The following is a 17,120-nucleotide window of genomic DNA, read 5'->3' as shown; positions in this document are numbered from 1 at the left end:
AATGAAGGCAACGTGTAATTTACAAACAAAATGGCTTAACTGAAGAAAAAAAACATATTACATGACTGTAGATTCAAGATTACAGGTATACAGTGTAGTTTGATGTCAGTTTGAAGACAAAATAGTTGGAAATCACCGTTTTCCTTTACCAGAGACATATGTATGTCTCTGCCTATACTAAATATACTATATAAAAAAGGTATAAAGAACTGCCCCTCATTTTGAGTAAATGTTCAAATTCCATGCCATATGAATCGGTCTTTTGTTAAAAAAAAAACCAAACGAAAGAAATCGAAAGAAAACATGTAGTCGCAGTATTTACGAATTGCATGTTTTAAATAAGTCTTCCAAAAGATACTCTTTTCAAATTTTATTTCACCGATAGTTCTTTTTTTTAAAGTTTGGTTTTTAAAAATATAAGTAGTTACTTTAATAAGAACCTAAGTTTTAAATATAATTTTTTGTTTGTTTTTCCCAAACATATTGAACTATAGGTGTACTTGTTGGGGCCCCTAAACATTCACCCATTTGCTGCTTACGGTTATTATAGATCAGGTGTTATATATTATTAAATGTGTAAAAATAAGATATAAAAAAATGTTTTAATAACTCAATCATATAGATGGTATTTTTTAATAATCAATTAAAAGAATATTTTAGAAAAAGAAACTTCTTCTTTATCGGAGTAAACCTGATTTCTAACTACTTTGCCTTTCCAGAAATAAAAGCATGTTCAACGGAATAGTATGAGTATTGAAGAAAACAAATGTCGTTTTGGTAACTAACTAACTGCACTTTTTTGTTGGTGTTTGTTAATTTTGGCAAAATGGATTATGATGACATGCATTCTTCAAGACTAAATACATTTTAGTACAAGTCATCATCAATTACTGCATCTGCATGCCATTTACAACGAATAATTAAAACCGTTCGATACACACTTGTATATAATATACATGAATGCACTTAAAATTTGTAATATTGATCTACAGTGCAAACAGTCATATGAAACAAGTGCATGTTCGCGTTTCCGTTTAAAACAACGTACTTTTGAGTATTGTAAAATAGTTTAGTAAGGGACTTAAAAACTTGAGACGAAATAAACATTCGTATAAATAATCATGATAAATATAATGAAAACGACGTATAAATTAATGACTTCGACAGGTAAATGAATTCCACATGGAAAAATCTGTTACATGCAGACGATGAATAGAAATAGAACGACATGTGCGCCCTGCAGGAATTTGCATAGATAAATTTACTATAGACTTCTGTTTGGCGTCATCGCAACCATAGCAACCAGTTTGCTGATATTAAGAAAAATAGATAAAACACATATGTATTGGCAAGATTTAGACTATTTCCTTCGTTGCATAGATGTTTCCCACACATACATAAATATCCATTTCCAAAACTTTCCCTCCGACAAACTCCATCGACAAGCATAATGTGAATATTGAGCTTGGCAGAACATGTCCGTTCCATCATAAGCACATCTGAAATACAAACAAAAAAGAATGATGTCATTTTATAAAATAAAGGGGTAAATATTCTGAATTTTTTTCAAAATATGTATACTTAGCCAATATAACTTATAACCACATAATATTTTCCATTTGACGTTATTACTTATGAGCTACTTAAATAACATCCCCTTTTCATATAATGTATTTGATCAAGAGGAAAAGATAAAATCCTGAAGCTTCCTGATTAAAATTGTTTTTGGAGATTTTTTATCAAATGGTGGTAACAAATCAGATTGTTGTTTTTAAATATTCACGACGAGAAAACCGTATATACTATCTAATATTTTTGGCAAGGCACTATTCCATATTATTTCTAATACAGGCTATCCGTTGTTAATATACACATATTTTATATTAAAACAAATCTTATCCTAACAAATACACATTCATGTAATTGATCTACAATCATTTGATTATTTAGATTCTAAGAAGTGGTCTATAAATACATCAGGACAGGAGATTTTAATGTAAAAAATAACTGAAAAGCAGCAGCATTTCTGTACTCTATCCTATGGTAGACCACTATTTGGGCATCAGTACTCAATGTCAACCAAATGTAACGTTACTAATTGTTTTCCCAATTGAAGAGGGCCGTAGATCAAATGTAATTATTTATTATATTACACCCGTTAATGTTGTGATTACTGTAGTATGTTATTGATATTGGCTTCAATCCAATCTTCATTGCATAAAGAATAACAAATGCTGTAATACAGTCTTATCCCTATCGGATAATTACGTGCTGTAATAGTGGGTTATCTCGATCAGACAATTATGTGCAATTGAATAAAAACTAATTAAATGTCTATTATCTGATTATACTAATCGAAAATTTATTGTCTTTGTTATCTCTGTAAACAATATATCTTGGGTTCTGTCAATTTATACGTCATTGAAAACACATTGAACACATCAGTGGAGGATCCAGGGGAGGGGGTCCAAGGGTTGAAACTCTTCTTTTTTTTACGATCTATGCTTTTAAATTGGGACATACAGTGGAGGGTTCCGGGGTTGGAACCCACCTTTATTGGAAGATCAATGCATTGGAATGGGGACACATGATCGGTACCCCTCTGTCCTGAGTTTAGACCCCCTTTTTCAAAATGAATGGATCCGTCCCTGAGTAATATGGTTGGAACTCTTACTGTATCCTGGTTTGGAAACCCTTAAAATCCTTAAACATATTGGAAACATTTAAATAATTTTGTTGGCCTTTTTTGTTAGATTGAACTCTTGCTACAATGGACGCTTACTTATATCTCCCTAAACATCTACTTTACTTGTACTTCATTTCTAAAATCAATAACTTAAAGTTTCTGTCACAAGATGTACAAGATAAATTTCTTTCCGGTGAAAGTTAATTATGAAATTTTTTAGTATATATTTACGTGTAGCTATTGTATACTAAAAACAAAAAAATCCAAACACACAAGAAAATCCAAACACATATGTTCTTTACACGTACATTTTTTGTACCACCATGGGGCATGTATAAACCTGATCAAACCAATTCAAAAATTAAATCAAAAAGGTAAGTTCTGCAAGTTGGTTGTATAGGGTAACTTGAAGGCGGGAAATTGAGATTGGTCCTGAAAATGGAAGTTATTCTGGATAAGAGAAGAGCAATAGGTTCTTAAACAGATCCCTCTATCACTAGAAACATATCAAAGGGTTATTTCAAGGGTTCTGCAGCGTTCAGAAACGTGGCATGCACTCCCTCTACATTAGTCATTGCAATTATGTTCCCATTCCTGTCAGACGTGGCTGTGTATTTATACATCCCACAAAATAAATCTGACGTATCTAGTGTGGATTTCCATGAGTTGTAACATTGAGATGAAGAACAGCAACTTAAGTGTTACTTCTTTGCTGTGAATGTTGTGCAGTTCGAATGGATTTTTCTCACGAAAAAATGAAACGGATTGGTCTGATTCTAATTGTTCAAAGTATCCTTATAAATTTTATAGCTATGTGTTTCTTTATTCTAAATTGTCTAGAGGTAAAGGAGAAGGGTTGAGATCTCACAAAACATAATTAATCCCGCTGCATTTTTCAATTTTAGTTCATTTATATGTTTTGGAGTTTAGTGTGACGTCGGTAGGGTTTTTGTCTCTTTGACATATTCCCCATTTCCATTTCCATTTTCTATTTCAATTTAAAACTTCTATAATACTTACGATTTACATATCTGGTCATTTTCATACACACTCCATTCAAACATTCGCTTTGAGGGAGGTTGTTGTGCATAGAATCAATAGGGTCAGCACATGAACTGTTTTCTGCCTTGCCGAAACAAGAATAGCACTTGATTGGGACTGTAAAAAATAAGAAGACAATTGTTTACATTTCAGTCAAATCAACAAATTCATCTAGAAGTCATAGAAATTTAATAACATAAAAAAAAGGGGCACCCTCATACAGAATTTTCGTATTCCAAACTCCATTTGTCCAAGCATATAGACGTTGAAACCCGTACTTTGACCTATAATGGTTTACTTTTAAAAATTGTGACTTAGATGGAGAGATGTCTCATTGGCACTCATATCACATATTTTAATATCAATGAGTTTTATAGATACATTAAACAATAATAATGCCAAAAACCTACCAGACAATCAAGATTTCAAAAAGCCCAACATTGAGAAATATGTGTTAAGACGACCATGAAATAGGTTCCTGGTCGAAGCAGATATGCACATGAACACATAGCATGGTTTAACTGTTTCTGAAGATTCAACCCTTTGTGTAAAATTTGATATTATATCGAAAATATCGTCCGTTTAAGTACTTCTTATCGTTTACGCTTTGTGTTTCTAAACTATAAAACTTATCAACAATCAAAGAAGATATTGTTATATGGAATCCGCAAGCATTAAACCTGGAACTACAAGTACTGAAGTAGGTTGTTTTTAAAAATAAGTAGGTATATTTTACATTTATCGATTTCAAAAGAGGTCATTATTTAAATATTTGCTTATAGTTGAAATGCTTAGATCAATATTGAAAATCATAGTTTACAATTTGATTGTAAAATTAATTGATCAGAGATTTTTTAACCATAAATACATTTACTTTTTAGTACATACATGTATGTCATGTAATTGGGGTAAAGCAATATTATGGTAGACTCCTTCAACGTTTTAAGGGTATTATGTTTGAGAGTTGTGCATAATACTGGACTTTGTGTGGTTCACTCTTGCAAGCATGAACTACACAAATAACTTTAAAACAAACTGGCGTATAAGTGGGAGCTTAAATGAGGAACCTACATTGTATTATATAATCAGGTGTATGTGTCTTTCTATGTTGTGATGTAACACTATTGTTTTAGATAAGGGTGAAGGTTGGTACCTATTAAAATGTTTAAATCCGCTGGAATCTGGTGTTCAGTAGTGGATTTCTATTTCATTTAAAGTACAGACACATGAAAAAGAGTGCATTTTCTTCTAGTCTTTTTACACCGCAATAGCGGTCTGTTTAACGTATAAAATATGTGAAGACAATCTTTTATTCTCGTTAGATACACTCTAAAACTCACATGTTAAGTAAGGTCAAATTTATAGCTTGCTGTTTGGTGTGAGCCAAGGGTTCGTGTTGAAGTCTGTACATTGACCTAAAATGTTTTACTTTTATGAATTGTGACTTAGATGAAGAGTTGTCTCATTTGCACGCATACGACATCTTCTTACACTACTACGGTATCTATTAACCCGGCAACATTTTCTTCTAGAATGCATGTATCAAATCAGGAATATGACAGTTGTTTTAAATTCGCTCTGTTTGTTGTTGAGGTCTCACGTTTTGATTTTATTTGTCAGTTATATGGACTTCGACCTCTTTGAACTAACTTTGAATTCGGTGTTTTTGTTATACTTTTGTACATAAACCTATACGCTTATTGTATGATTAAATGTTAGAAAATTACTTTTAGTATCTAAACCTCATAACATTTAATCCACAGTTAATCTTATTTTCAATTGAATATTGTGTCACCTATTAACTGTTTGGACTTGAGGGATAATCGTAGGTTGATTATTAAAATGTTATGGTAATATATTAAGTTTGACTCAACAACAACTGTGTGCTCTCAAAGAAGTAATCCAAGCATCAAATAGTCAGCGGCATTGCATTTATGCAACAAGTTCTCAGTCGGTTCACCTCGTTTAACTATAGTCATGATAGTCTTCACTTAGATATATAATCTTTCAGTGGCAAATATTTCATTCATTTGATAACCTAAAGTAAATTATCAATTGTTCAATTATGTATGATCTTTTAAAATAGGTAGACTGACATAAGAGGGGAAAATGTATGACTGCCATTGCATAAAAAATAAGAGGTTATATTGGGTAAGGACACCAATTTTGTATTAAATTGGATTTATCGTCCACATTCTAATCGGACGTGGATGCGTACTTTTACATCTCGCATGGTCAGACAGTCACCCATCATGGAATCGTTTACCTAACTGGAGACCATAAAAACACAAAACAGATAAAACTAATTAAATCCGTTTCGTATTGGATTGCTTTTAAATGACTCTAAATTCGAAATATTTCAAGCGAATGTTTAGGATGATGGTGAACTGTAAGAAATTGCGGACTTTTTAATCTTAACAGTTTTATGCATCGAGAAACGTTTATGAATATGTAATATTAGAAATGGAACAGAAACGAATCTAAGCGAAAGAAAAGGAAACGGAAAATTCTTATTAAAATTACACATTCACAACAAGGAGTAAGCACATTTGTAACTGACTTACATTAGGCGTAAGATACGATTAAGGCAAACAATTGAAATACAATTGATGGGTTTTATTCAAACATTAACAAAAGCAGAACATCAAAATAAATTTCGGTATTGCCAGTCAAAATAAGCTCGAAAACATCGCTAATATATTATTTCCTTGCAAGTCAATATTTCATCCGCATTTCAATCCGTACGTATGCAAACTTTAATCGGCCATTAACTGGAGATGAGTGACGCAGGTGTTCGGTTGTCAAAATGAGAAAAGAATGTCAAAAATTAACCAGATGCTCCGCAGGGCGTAGCTTTATACGACCGCAGAGGTTGAACCCTGAACGGTTGGGGCAAGTATGGACACAACATTCAAGCTGGATTCAGCTCTAAATTTGGATTGTGATTAAATAGTTGACACAGCATAGGTTTCTGACACAGAATGAATGTGTTCTAATGAACTTAATTTTTTTGTTTTCTCTTAGAGCAATTCACTATGCTGTTGAATATTAATCCTCTCAAAAAAATGTTTGAAGAAATTTTCTTTTTATTTATGAAATTTCAAATGAGAAAAATTGAACCCAATTTTTTAATTACATCCCCCTTTCCCTTATTCCAAAACTAATCTCAATTAAAATATTCTAATGGAGTTTGCAACAATAACTACTCATTTAAATACATCATAAAATATTAAGATTAAAAAAAAACGTTTGTTATCACTGAATGGTAAAGATTATTTAAATTTATCAGTTGGTAGTAAAAAGTGAATATACATTGTATATTGTATATAACAAAGTTTTAAGTTGATTCTGGACAAAGAAAGATAACTCCAATTAAAAAAAATTCTTGCAATAAGATATTTCTTGCTTACTATTCTGGACAAAGAAAGATAACTCTAATTAAAAAAAAATTGCTATTTCACAATATTGTGAAATTAGATATTTCTTGCCATTGCACAATACTGTGCAATTGAAAAGACTTGCTATTGCACAATACTTAATATAATAATTTTAGATCCTGATTTGAACCAACTTGAAAACTGGGCCCATAATCAAAAATCTAAGTACATGTTTAGATTCAGCATATCAAAGAGGCCCAAGAATTTAATTTTTGTTAAAATCAAACTTAGTTTAATTTTGGACCCTTTGGAACTTAATGTAGGCCAGTTTGAAAACGGGACCAAAAATGAAGAATCTACATACACAGTTAGATTTGGCATATCAAAGAACCCCATTTATTCAATTTTTGATGAAATCAAATAAAGTTTAATTTTGGACCCAGATTTGGACCAACTTGAAAACTGGGCCAATAATCAAGAATCTAAGTACATTTTTAGATTCAACATATCAAAGAACCCAACCGATTCATTTTTTGTCAAAATCAAACTAAGTTTAATTTTGGACCCTTTGGACCTTAATGTAGACCAATTTGAAAACATGACCAAAAGTTAAGAATCTACATACACAGTTAGATTCAGCATATCAAAGAACCCCAATTATTCAATTTTGATGAAATCAAACAAAGTTTAATTTTGGACCCTTTGGGCCCCTTTTTCCTAAACTGTTGGGACAAAAACTCCCAAAATCAATACCAACCTTCCTTTTATGGTCATAAACCCTGTGTTTAAATTTCATAGATTTCTATCTACTTAAACTAACGAAATGGTGCGAAAACCAAGAAAAATGCTTATTTGGGTCCCTTTTAGGCCCCTTATTCCTAAACTGTTGGGACCTAAACTCCCAAAATCAATACCAATCTTCCTTTTGTGGTCATATACATTGTGTTTAAATTTCATTGATTTCTATTTACTTAAACTAAAGTTATTGTGCGAAAACCAAGAATAATGCTTATTTGGGCCCTTTTTTGGCCCCTAATTCTTAAACTGTTTAAACCAAAACTCCGAAAAAATCAATCCCAACCTTTCTTTTGTGGTCATAAACCTTGTGTCAAAATTTCATAGATTTCTATTAACTTAAACTAAAGTTATAGTGCGAAAACCAAGAAAATGCTTATTTGGGCCCTTTTTGGCCCCTTATTCCTAAAATGTTGGGACCAAAACTGCCAAAATCAATACCAACCTTCCTTTTATGGTCATAAACCTTGTGTTAAAACTTCATAGATTGCTATTCACTTTTACTAGAGTTAGAGTGCGAAACTAAAAGCATTCGGACGACGACGACGACGACGACGACGACGACGCCAACGTGATAGCAATATACGACGAAAATGTTTTCAAAATTTGCGGTCGTATAAAAATGATACGAGGAAAGACAACTGCAGAATGTGTTTATCCCTCTTTATCTGTCTAAACCATTTAACGATTGCATGAAATGCTCTGAAATTGAGGTATAAAGTTGCCTACATCTACATTAATCTGAAATTCGGTGGATAGTTGTCACATTGGTTGGTAAGATTAAATAACCTCAACATATACGTTGATTGAGCGATTGTTTGTTTAATGCTTGTAAAATGTCCAGTGTCAAATATTTTAATACTAGTCAGAATAAGATCAAATTAAAATAAAGGGAATCAAGTGGAACAGGATACGTACCGATTATTAGGTTATCTGCATGTTGATATTGTAAAATATCAGCTGCGAGACATAATATGAAGCTTTTTGTCGAGTGAGCGTAGCGAACGAGATCAAAAAGCCTTCATATAATGTCAAGCAGCTGATATTTTACAATATCAATATGCAGATAATCTGATAATCGATTTATCGGGCTATTTTTGCGTGTTTCAGAAGTGTTTTCTTTGTTTCACCAGCACACAAAAGATGTTTTGATAAGTTCGGGTCAAAGTTATTAACGTCGGTTCAAACATTATGACGTCGCTGATATGTCCGGGTCAAAGTTATTAAGGCCGGGTCAACGTATTTGACGTCACAAAGACATGATACGGAATAATATTAAGAGCTGAACAGAGTGATATAGACAGTGGGACGACCGATAAATATTTAGGGAATCGAATGTGACGTATTTATTCGTCTGGCCATTAATCCGTCACCATGATTATTTTACTCGCAGCGTTACTTATATATCACTTGTCTCCCTTGAAGATGAGTTGGGACAGACGGCGTTGCAGCATTACAACTGCAGAGAATGTATTCTATGTTAAATCAATGGGGTTGATACTTAGTAAAATTGATAGGAGAACCACTGGGTATATAAAGGTTCTTAATTGGCTAGACAATCTGACAATATCAATGATTGTCGATTTTGAGTCACTGGAATATATATTGTAGGCAGGAATTCATACTAAATAGCATATATTGAGATTAACTGAAGTTTAATTGTTCTTAATTTGACTGCACGTGGTCTACAGAAAAATTCCTATAACATGCATGTATAATGAAAAAGGAAAACATTTTTGGGCTTAATTTTAAGTTGAGATGAATTTCATTGTTTATGAAAGTGAGTTAATTAAGATAAGACTTCTGGTAAATGGCAATGAGACAGCAAGCAAACAACAGTTATTCTAAACACATGGTCTCCATGCAACTCAGTGGCCTTGAACACTTTAGTGTTACGCTTATCCACTATTCAGGCCATTCGATATAAAATAGCGTATGTACATGTATGTAGATATTTAGTTGATTTTTAGTGTATTAAGGGTGATAAACAGATCAAGATCTTTTTTATTTGCAGATGAACTCATTTTTACAGATTTTTTTTTATCCGTACGGCTCCTTTTGGCATCCTAAATATTTTGCAGTAGGTGGAGACTCTCGCGTTGTCCCTTTATTCTCACGGCCTAGATTAATTCCAAATGACAGTATATCTGATTGCTTTTTTTGAAACTGCATGTATTTTTAATAAAGCATGTAGTAGTAATACCCCAAAGTTAAAGTAAAGAAAGAATATCAGTTAAATAAGGATTTCGAATAAATTATTTATTAGGCTTTCGAATAAATTATTTATTAGGATTTTCACAAACTCATTTCTTGGCAAATGAGAACACATGCTCAATTTTTGACCTTGTCCTCTATGCAAAGACATAGAAATATATTTACTGTTTACAAAACAAACAGATATATAAATCGACAATGCATGCTTAGCCCTCATATTGTTCAAGTTGCACCTAATTGGATTTCTGCATAATTGATGCCATACTGATCTAATTCAATATCATTGTTTTCTGATAAATTATGCAAAGCCCAAGAGAAGACAGAATTGGTGTAAAGTTTGCCATTGAATAGCGAAAAATATAGATATTATTATAAGTGTATCCTATGAGATGTATAACTGCCAAACTATGTTTACTCTATTATTTCAACTAATTAGAAAAGGGCTAATTAATGATCGACCTCAGCGGAACAACTTCTCAATTACATTACATATTTACCAGCATCGAACATGTCTATACGATGAATATGCATCATTGTGCATAGATGAGTATAAATGTCTTAAAATAACAGTTTCAACTCACAATATAAATGATTGCATTTAAAAAAATACTAGGTCATGTTTTTCTCTGACTGTTTATGACGTCTGTACACTAAAACCGATGCAAATTTGCTTGTACAGATTAATATTTTAGCCTTAAAAGCATGATTTTTTCATTAGTTGTTATTGGCTTTGAACAAGCTGTCAGTAACTTCGAGTAATCTCAGATCTGTATTAGGTGTCTTTATATGTTGTGTGGATGTATAAGTACCCGTCCGCGTCCATTCTATGCTTTCGTAAGATGTATTTCTATTTGTATTCATCTGCTGAGTTAAGCCTTGTTCAACTATTTTTTATAGTTTGATTTCATATTGTGCCACAACACCACTGTCCAAAGTTATGGGAGGGTTTGGCGCGAACAAACGAGTGTACCCGCCATATTCTGTTTGTGCTTGTACAAAGTCAGGAGCATGTAATTCCGTTGTTGTCAATTGGTGCTATGTGAAAACACATTTGTTTTTTCGTTCTTTATTTTATACATGAACATCATGAAGTAGGCAGTCAGTTTTCTCGTTTCAATTTTTATTATACTTGTCAGTTTGGGACTTTCTGGAGTGTTCACTCATTGATAATATTACCTCATCGATCATCTCATTTTCATAGAAAGCCTTTCTTGGCTGGGTTGGTGTACTAGTTGATCTATTAATTGGCTGGTGTTGGTGTACTATTTGAACTATTGACGTGTTTTTGTGTGTACTATTTGTGCTTTTTAAAATTTGATTCTTGTCATGCTTGTGTATTGCCATTTTTTTTTTACAAATATCGTCAAAACTTATTTTAGAGGCGCATATGGAATATAAAACTATTATAGCTTGGTGTCTTGCAATTTTGTAACTGCTTGGATCGATCCGGGTGGCTCAGACGATGCATCGTATTTTGTTAGTCCGTCCCGAAACCGGTTATAGAATTTTGGTTCAAGGTTTACATGGTTTCCAATTAACCAGGTCAAATCATTGTGCTGGTTATCAAATGAAGATTCAAGTTTGGATCAAGTTTAACAATTTAATAAAAAAAAATCGCCTTACACGAATATATACATGATATAAGACATGTAAGATGTTATAACAGTTACTGTACAGAATTGAGTTCGGGATTTTTTCCAAATATGAATATAAATTATGTTTGAGAAGTACATATGAAACGTAATAACAAAGAAATAATGTAGCTACAGAATAAGTAATTAGTGTCCATTGTTAAGATAAATTTGTTGAAAATATCACCGGCATATAAAAATGAAAGCACGTATTCGGATTAGTACATGTAGTAGAAGCATTCCTTTAAATCAAAAGATTATTGTATGGAAATTTTTAACTAGAGACGACAATTAAAAAGTGTAATATAGTACTTCTATGTTCCAACTAATTAAAGTTATTTTTGTCCGGTTGTATCGTTTGAAATGTAAGATAACTGGTTAATTGTGTCAAATATGAGAAAAATGTATGCAAATATGGGTTTGGACCAAGATATATATGTATATTGTGTTTATTTCAAGCGTCCTCAATGAGAAAAATCTTTGAAGTATGCATGGGGCATCAAACAAGCTTTCTATATTGCAATTGTGTTTTCTACCTATTCTCTGTTTCGAGGTGTAGATATGAGATTTTTCAACATGAGGATTGAAGCAAAATGAATGTAATGATATTTGGGGATACGTTAATGAAACAATAACACAACAGCTCATACACATACACATACATTTATAAAGGAGACTAGGAGATGCAGCACTAATATTATCTTGAATACTTATTCCGTATCCCCTATACTATAGGAATTTAACATGTTTGAGAAAATGTGTATTTGTAGCATGTCGAAATTAAATAAAGGGGTGTGATATGATTGCCAATGAGTCAACTTATCCACCAGATTCCAAATGACGTAGATTAAATCTATTTCTAATATAAAATGATATATGTTAACCCCTCTTTGCTATAAATAAATTTAATGTGTATATAACATATTTTTTTTGGAGTTTGCCCTTCATTGATACATTTTTAATTCTCATTTGTACGTTTTTCTTTCACGGTCACCATCTGAATATAAAGAAACTGATCACATACTGACTATCGTTGAACAATACAATTTGAAAATTTCAATAAGAAACTAAAGCAAAAAGATACAACCGAGGCTTCTGTTTACTCCATCTTAGTTTGATGTCAGTTTACTTCAAATTTAACTTTCAATTCTTAAAATTTCTTCACTTTAATTAAATATTATTCCCAATTACAAATTTGTTTAGAAGCCCTCTAGGGTGACCATATACAGTGTCAATATATCAATGGTCAAATCAGAGGTGAAATTGGATGAAACAACAAAAACATAGTGATCTGTCAGTGACCGCCTCATGTCCTCTAGGGAGAAACAATGAAGAACAGGTTGGTGCATATCAGACATTGCTACATAATGCATGACTATAAAATCATTGGAATTCAAAGTACTATTAGACATTGGGGGGATGTTTACAATTGAATTAACGAATATATGAAGCCAACCAGGACTAGTATCTGTTATTGACGTCATTGCATCGTTAACACTTTTACAACTAGTTGTTTTACCTTTGGAGGGACAAGTAGGGTAATTGGAAAAGGGTGCCGCTGAAGCTATGTCAGGCAGATTTTAACCATTCTCACTTAGTTTAACAGAGTCCTAGACCTGGCTGAGAAGATTTGAAATATTTTAAACAGGTCCACCTAAAGCTGTTCCCAATCTTCGTGCACAGAGGACTGATGAGAGGAGATCCCTTATATTGTTATTAAAAGATTCTATTCTAATTCATGAGCACGCAAAGAAAAGTATGGTAAAAAAATAAAACAAACATGGTTGTAAGAGAAGTTACTTACCGGAAAAATCATCTTGAGCAACTACTTCCATGAAAAATAGTAATACAAAGAAAGAAATAAAGCACTTTTGTTGCATAGCAAATTACGTTCCATTAAGAATCACCATATAGCAAGGAGGCACTTGTGGTTCGCATTAACACATTTATTCTCTCATTTTTGGTGTGCTGCCACGATCATGTTGTGTATACCTCATTTCCAAAAGTTAAATCCAATGAGCCTCATAACTGTGTATACAATCAGCTGGGTAAAGCGATATACGAAATGTATTAAATATATATTACTTTACTACTCTACTTAACCTTTAGTAGCTGTTTAAATACACATACTAAATAATAATACTAAATGCTCCAATGCACCAATTGTCCCGAATAATTCTATCCTTGTCCGAGATTGAAAAGAAAATAGATTAATTAAATCTACATGTATTATTAAACACTTTAAATTCTATCTTTTTGGCAATGGTCAGCACACCGTTAATGAATTTTAAATTTCATTCATTACATCACCATAAGCTTGTACAATGAGTAAAGTATGTACGTTATTGTAAGTACACCTCATGCTATGATCTCTCTAAAGACCTATACATGTCAGTCACTTATGAGGCAAACGTTGTACGTCTAATTTTAGCATCGTAGCTGATACGATAACGTGTGTGACTGATAATCCAGTTTTTTCTCTGTAGGGATTAATATAAACTCATCAATGGAAGAAACGATTTTTAAATAGACAACAACAGAACAAATTATGTCATAGAGTTTGTTTCTTACGATATAGATCTTATCTAACTTTGATCTCAAGGTCCAATGTTTTAAACAAAAAATAAACAAAGACGAAAAGTTTACAGGAAACTTTACTGACACTGATTTATTGAGAGACCTGTTCAATGTAAGTTTTTTTCAAGGCAAAACACACTTATACAAAAAAGAAGATTGATGTCCTAATAAATTGTGTATCAAATTGTTCTCACGCAAGTCTGATTTTAATAATAAATTTTCTATCAATACCAGGCAGCCATTCAGTTAATTCTCCTAGGTTGTAAGGTTATGGTCCGTTTTGTTGATATCGTAAGAAAAGGATACCATTGGTGATATCAGGTAGCCTTTCCGTATAACTCGTTGTCGGATGAACCTTTTTCCGCATAGTGTCACATGACTTGCTTTGATGAAGACAAGTTATTGACCAAGTTAAAATATCCTTAATATGCTTGACATACATGTGGTTAGCGTTGGGCGTTATATAATTAGGCGACCAGATACGCTTGATTGCTTATACAAACAAAAATTTGTGAAAGGGAGTTTCATGGACGAGCCTTCACAAACGCTCTACACTTCTTCACATCGATCATTAAAATTACCTTTAATGTCCTAATCAGGATCGAAAAAAATGATGCAAGCACTTTTTTGTAGTTTTAACATGGTTATGCTTACATTCGTGGTATTTCACCTCGAACAATAGTTCGGGCAAAAATACTGAATCACAAATATAATGCCTAACCATGTTAAAACTACAATAAAGTATTATAGCTTGCATCAGTTATTTCTTAATTTGTGCACGGAAGCCGTCCTGTTACTTAGTATGATATTAACAACTACGTCATTTGTAGTGTATAGTTTTCTCGTTGGCAATCATACAACATCTGCATATGTTAAGCTCACCTGTCCAAAAAGTTCATTGTAAGCTTTTTTCATAAATTGGCGCCCGTCGTCGTCTGTCGTTAGTTTACTTTTACAAAAATCTTCTCCTCTGAAACTTCTAAGGAATATGAAACCAAACTTGGCTTCAATCATGTCTAAAACGAAAATTAAAACAAAGTGTCCACTAATCAAAATTCTCGCTAGCAAGGCTGCCATGGCCAAAACTAGAACACAGAGGTGAAATGCAAAAACTGTATTTTCTTGTAAACCGTTATCGATAAAGAAAAGATGACAAGGCAGACATGTTAAGAATATCAAGTTCTGAATGTACCTACATCATTCATTTGGACCAATATTGTAACTCGACTCTTTATAGGAGTGCGATTTTGGCTATAATCTTTAAAATATAATAGATAGAGGGAATCTGAAATGAAATGCAAAAAGATATCAGCAAGATAGAATATAAAAAATAAGTAAGAAAGACTCCTTTTAGAAGTTATATTCCTTCAAAGGCGACCGGATTACTATTTTTGTGAGTTTATTAAGTAGAGGCTATAGTGGATAGACACAAATTGTAAACAACAAAATTAATCAACATGACAAGGTTTACAAAGAATTGCGCATGACCGAAATCGACAGTTGTTTCTTTGTATGAGTTTTTATCAATTGCTTTGCTGTTTTCTGAAAAATATAGACTACACTACCAATAATTTACCCATACTTTTTTGGTACATTTCTACCCTCGTGCATATCAGTACTGTAAGGAAAGACTGAAAACTTATAATGTTATACTTTCAATGAAATCAGTACTGATTTTGTCAGTACTGTTTCAGTACTGATTTTGACAGTACTGTTTTAGTACTGATTTTGACAGTACTGTTTTAGTACTGATTTTGTCAGTACTGTTTTAGTACTGATTTTGTCAGTACTGTTTAAGTACTGATTTTGACAGTACTGTCTTAGTACTGATTTTGACAGTACTGTTTTAGTACTGATTTTGACAGTACTGTTTCAGTACTGATTTTGTCAGTACTGTTTCAGTACTGAATTTGACAGTACTGTTTCGGTACTGATTTTGTCATTACTGTTTCAGTACTGATGTTGACAGTACTGTTTTCTGTCAGTAATGATTTGATCAGTACTGATTTCGTAAGTAGTGTTTCGTTACTAATTTCTTCAGTACTGTTTCATTATAACACTTTAAATCAGACTGTATCTGTATAGTGATGCCTAGTTGTTTTGTATATTTGGGGTGGGTTAATTGTTCTCTTTGACACTTACCCCATTTCCATTCATTTTCTATATCGTGACATGTTAATGTTTTCGTTATGATTTTTTTTATTTCTCTGATTTTTGTTGTCCTGAAGTGGTTCAGCTTTAGATCCAGCTCTTCGACAGTTACTTTAGCTTTCTTTTTTAAATATTCTGGCTTTATGTCATATTTATTGTCAGAATTGCATCTTGTGTGGTCTACAAGGTTTATGTTTTTAATACTTATCAATACTTCTATTTGACAATACCATATTACATGTATTTATATCTTGCTTGGGTCAAATCAGAACATATTGAACATTAGAACTCGATATATTACTTTTGAGAAGATGGGTGGATGGATTGATGTTATGTGATCCAGTGGCAAGTTAAGTGCAGGAAGAGGACATGATACTCAGATATAAATACAATGTAATTAACATATTTTGTACAGAACTAGACCAATAATGCACTGAGCTCCTTTTTAACATGATAGTTCACCACAAGGAGAGAATCTGCTATAAGACATGTCCCCCTACATGAACAGGTACCTTCAGACTTCAGACTGAACAGTGTATGTGTTTCTCCTTTTACTGTGAGCTGAGCGAATATTCAGAATACGACCACTCTTTTTAGTCTTACTTCTCATAAATAAATTTCCAATCATATGCTCATTGTAAGATTTTT

The 17,120-nt window shown here is 32.5% G+C and overlaps 1 protein-coding gene across 1 annotated transcript; it reads right to left on the bottom strand.

The window, feature by feature from the left end:
• Positions 1-268: 268 nt before the first annotated feature.
• On the bottom strand, positions 269-14,210 carry LOC134707471 (protein quiver-like). The gene is made up of 3 exons (XM_063567230.1): positions 13,549-14,210; positions 3,707-3,844; positions 269-1,499 (listed from the first exon to the last, which is right to left on the bottom strand). The coding sequence occupies exons 1-3, from the start codon at positions 13,622-13,624 to the stop codon at positions 1,285-1,287; spliced, it is 429 nt and encodes a 142-aa protein (XP_063423300.1). The 5' UTR covers positions 13,625-14,210; the 3' UTR covers positions 269-1,284.
• Between the last annotated feature and the right edge of the window lie 2,910 nt (positions 14,211-17,120).

The sequence above is a fragment of the Mytilus trossulus genome, chromosome 2 (assembly GCF_036588685.1).
Source record: "Mytilus trossulus isolate FHL-02 chromosome 2, PNRI_Mtr1.1.1.hap1, whole genome shotgun sequence".
Classification (NCBI taxonomy): Eukaryota; Metazoa; Mollusca; class Bivalvia; order Mytilida; family Mytilidae; genus Mytilus; species Mytilus trossulus.
This window is presented reverse-complemented; position numbering and strand designations above follow the sequence as displayed.

Excerpts from the sequence above, each read along its gene's own strand:
- LOC134707471 (XM_063567230.1), bottom strand. The coding sequence starts at position 13,624 with ATGCAACAAAAGTGCTTTATTTCTTTCTTTGTATTACTATTTTTCATG. Across the intron at positions 3,845-13,548 it reads TGCTCAAGATGATTTTTCCG|TCCCAATCAAGTGCTATTCT; the intron begins GTAAGTAACTTC and ends TATTTTTTACAG. Across the intron at positions 1,500-3,706 it reads AATGACCAGATATGTAAATC|ATGTGCTTATGATGGAACGG; the intron begins GTAAGTATTATA and ends TTTGTATTTCAG.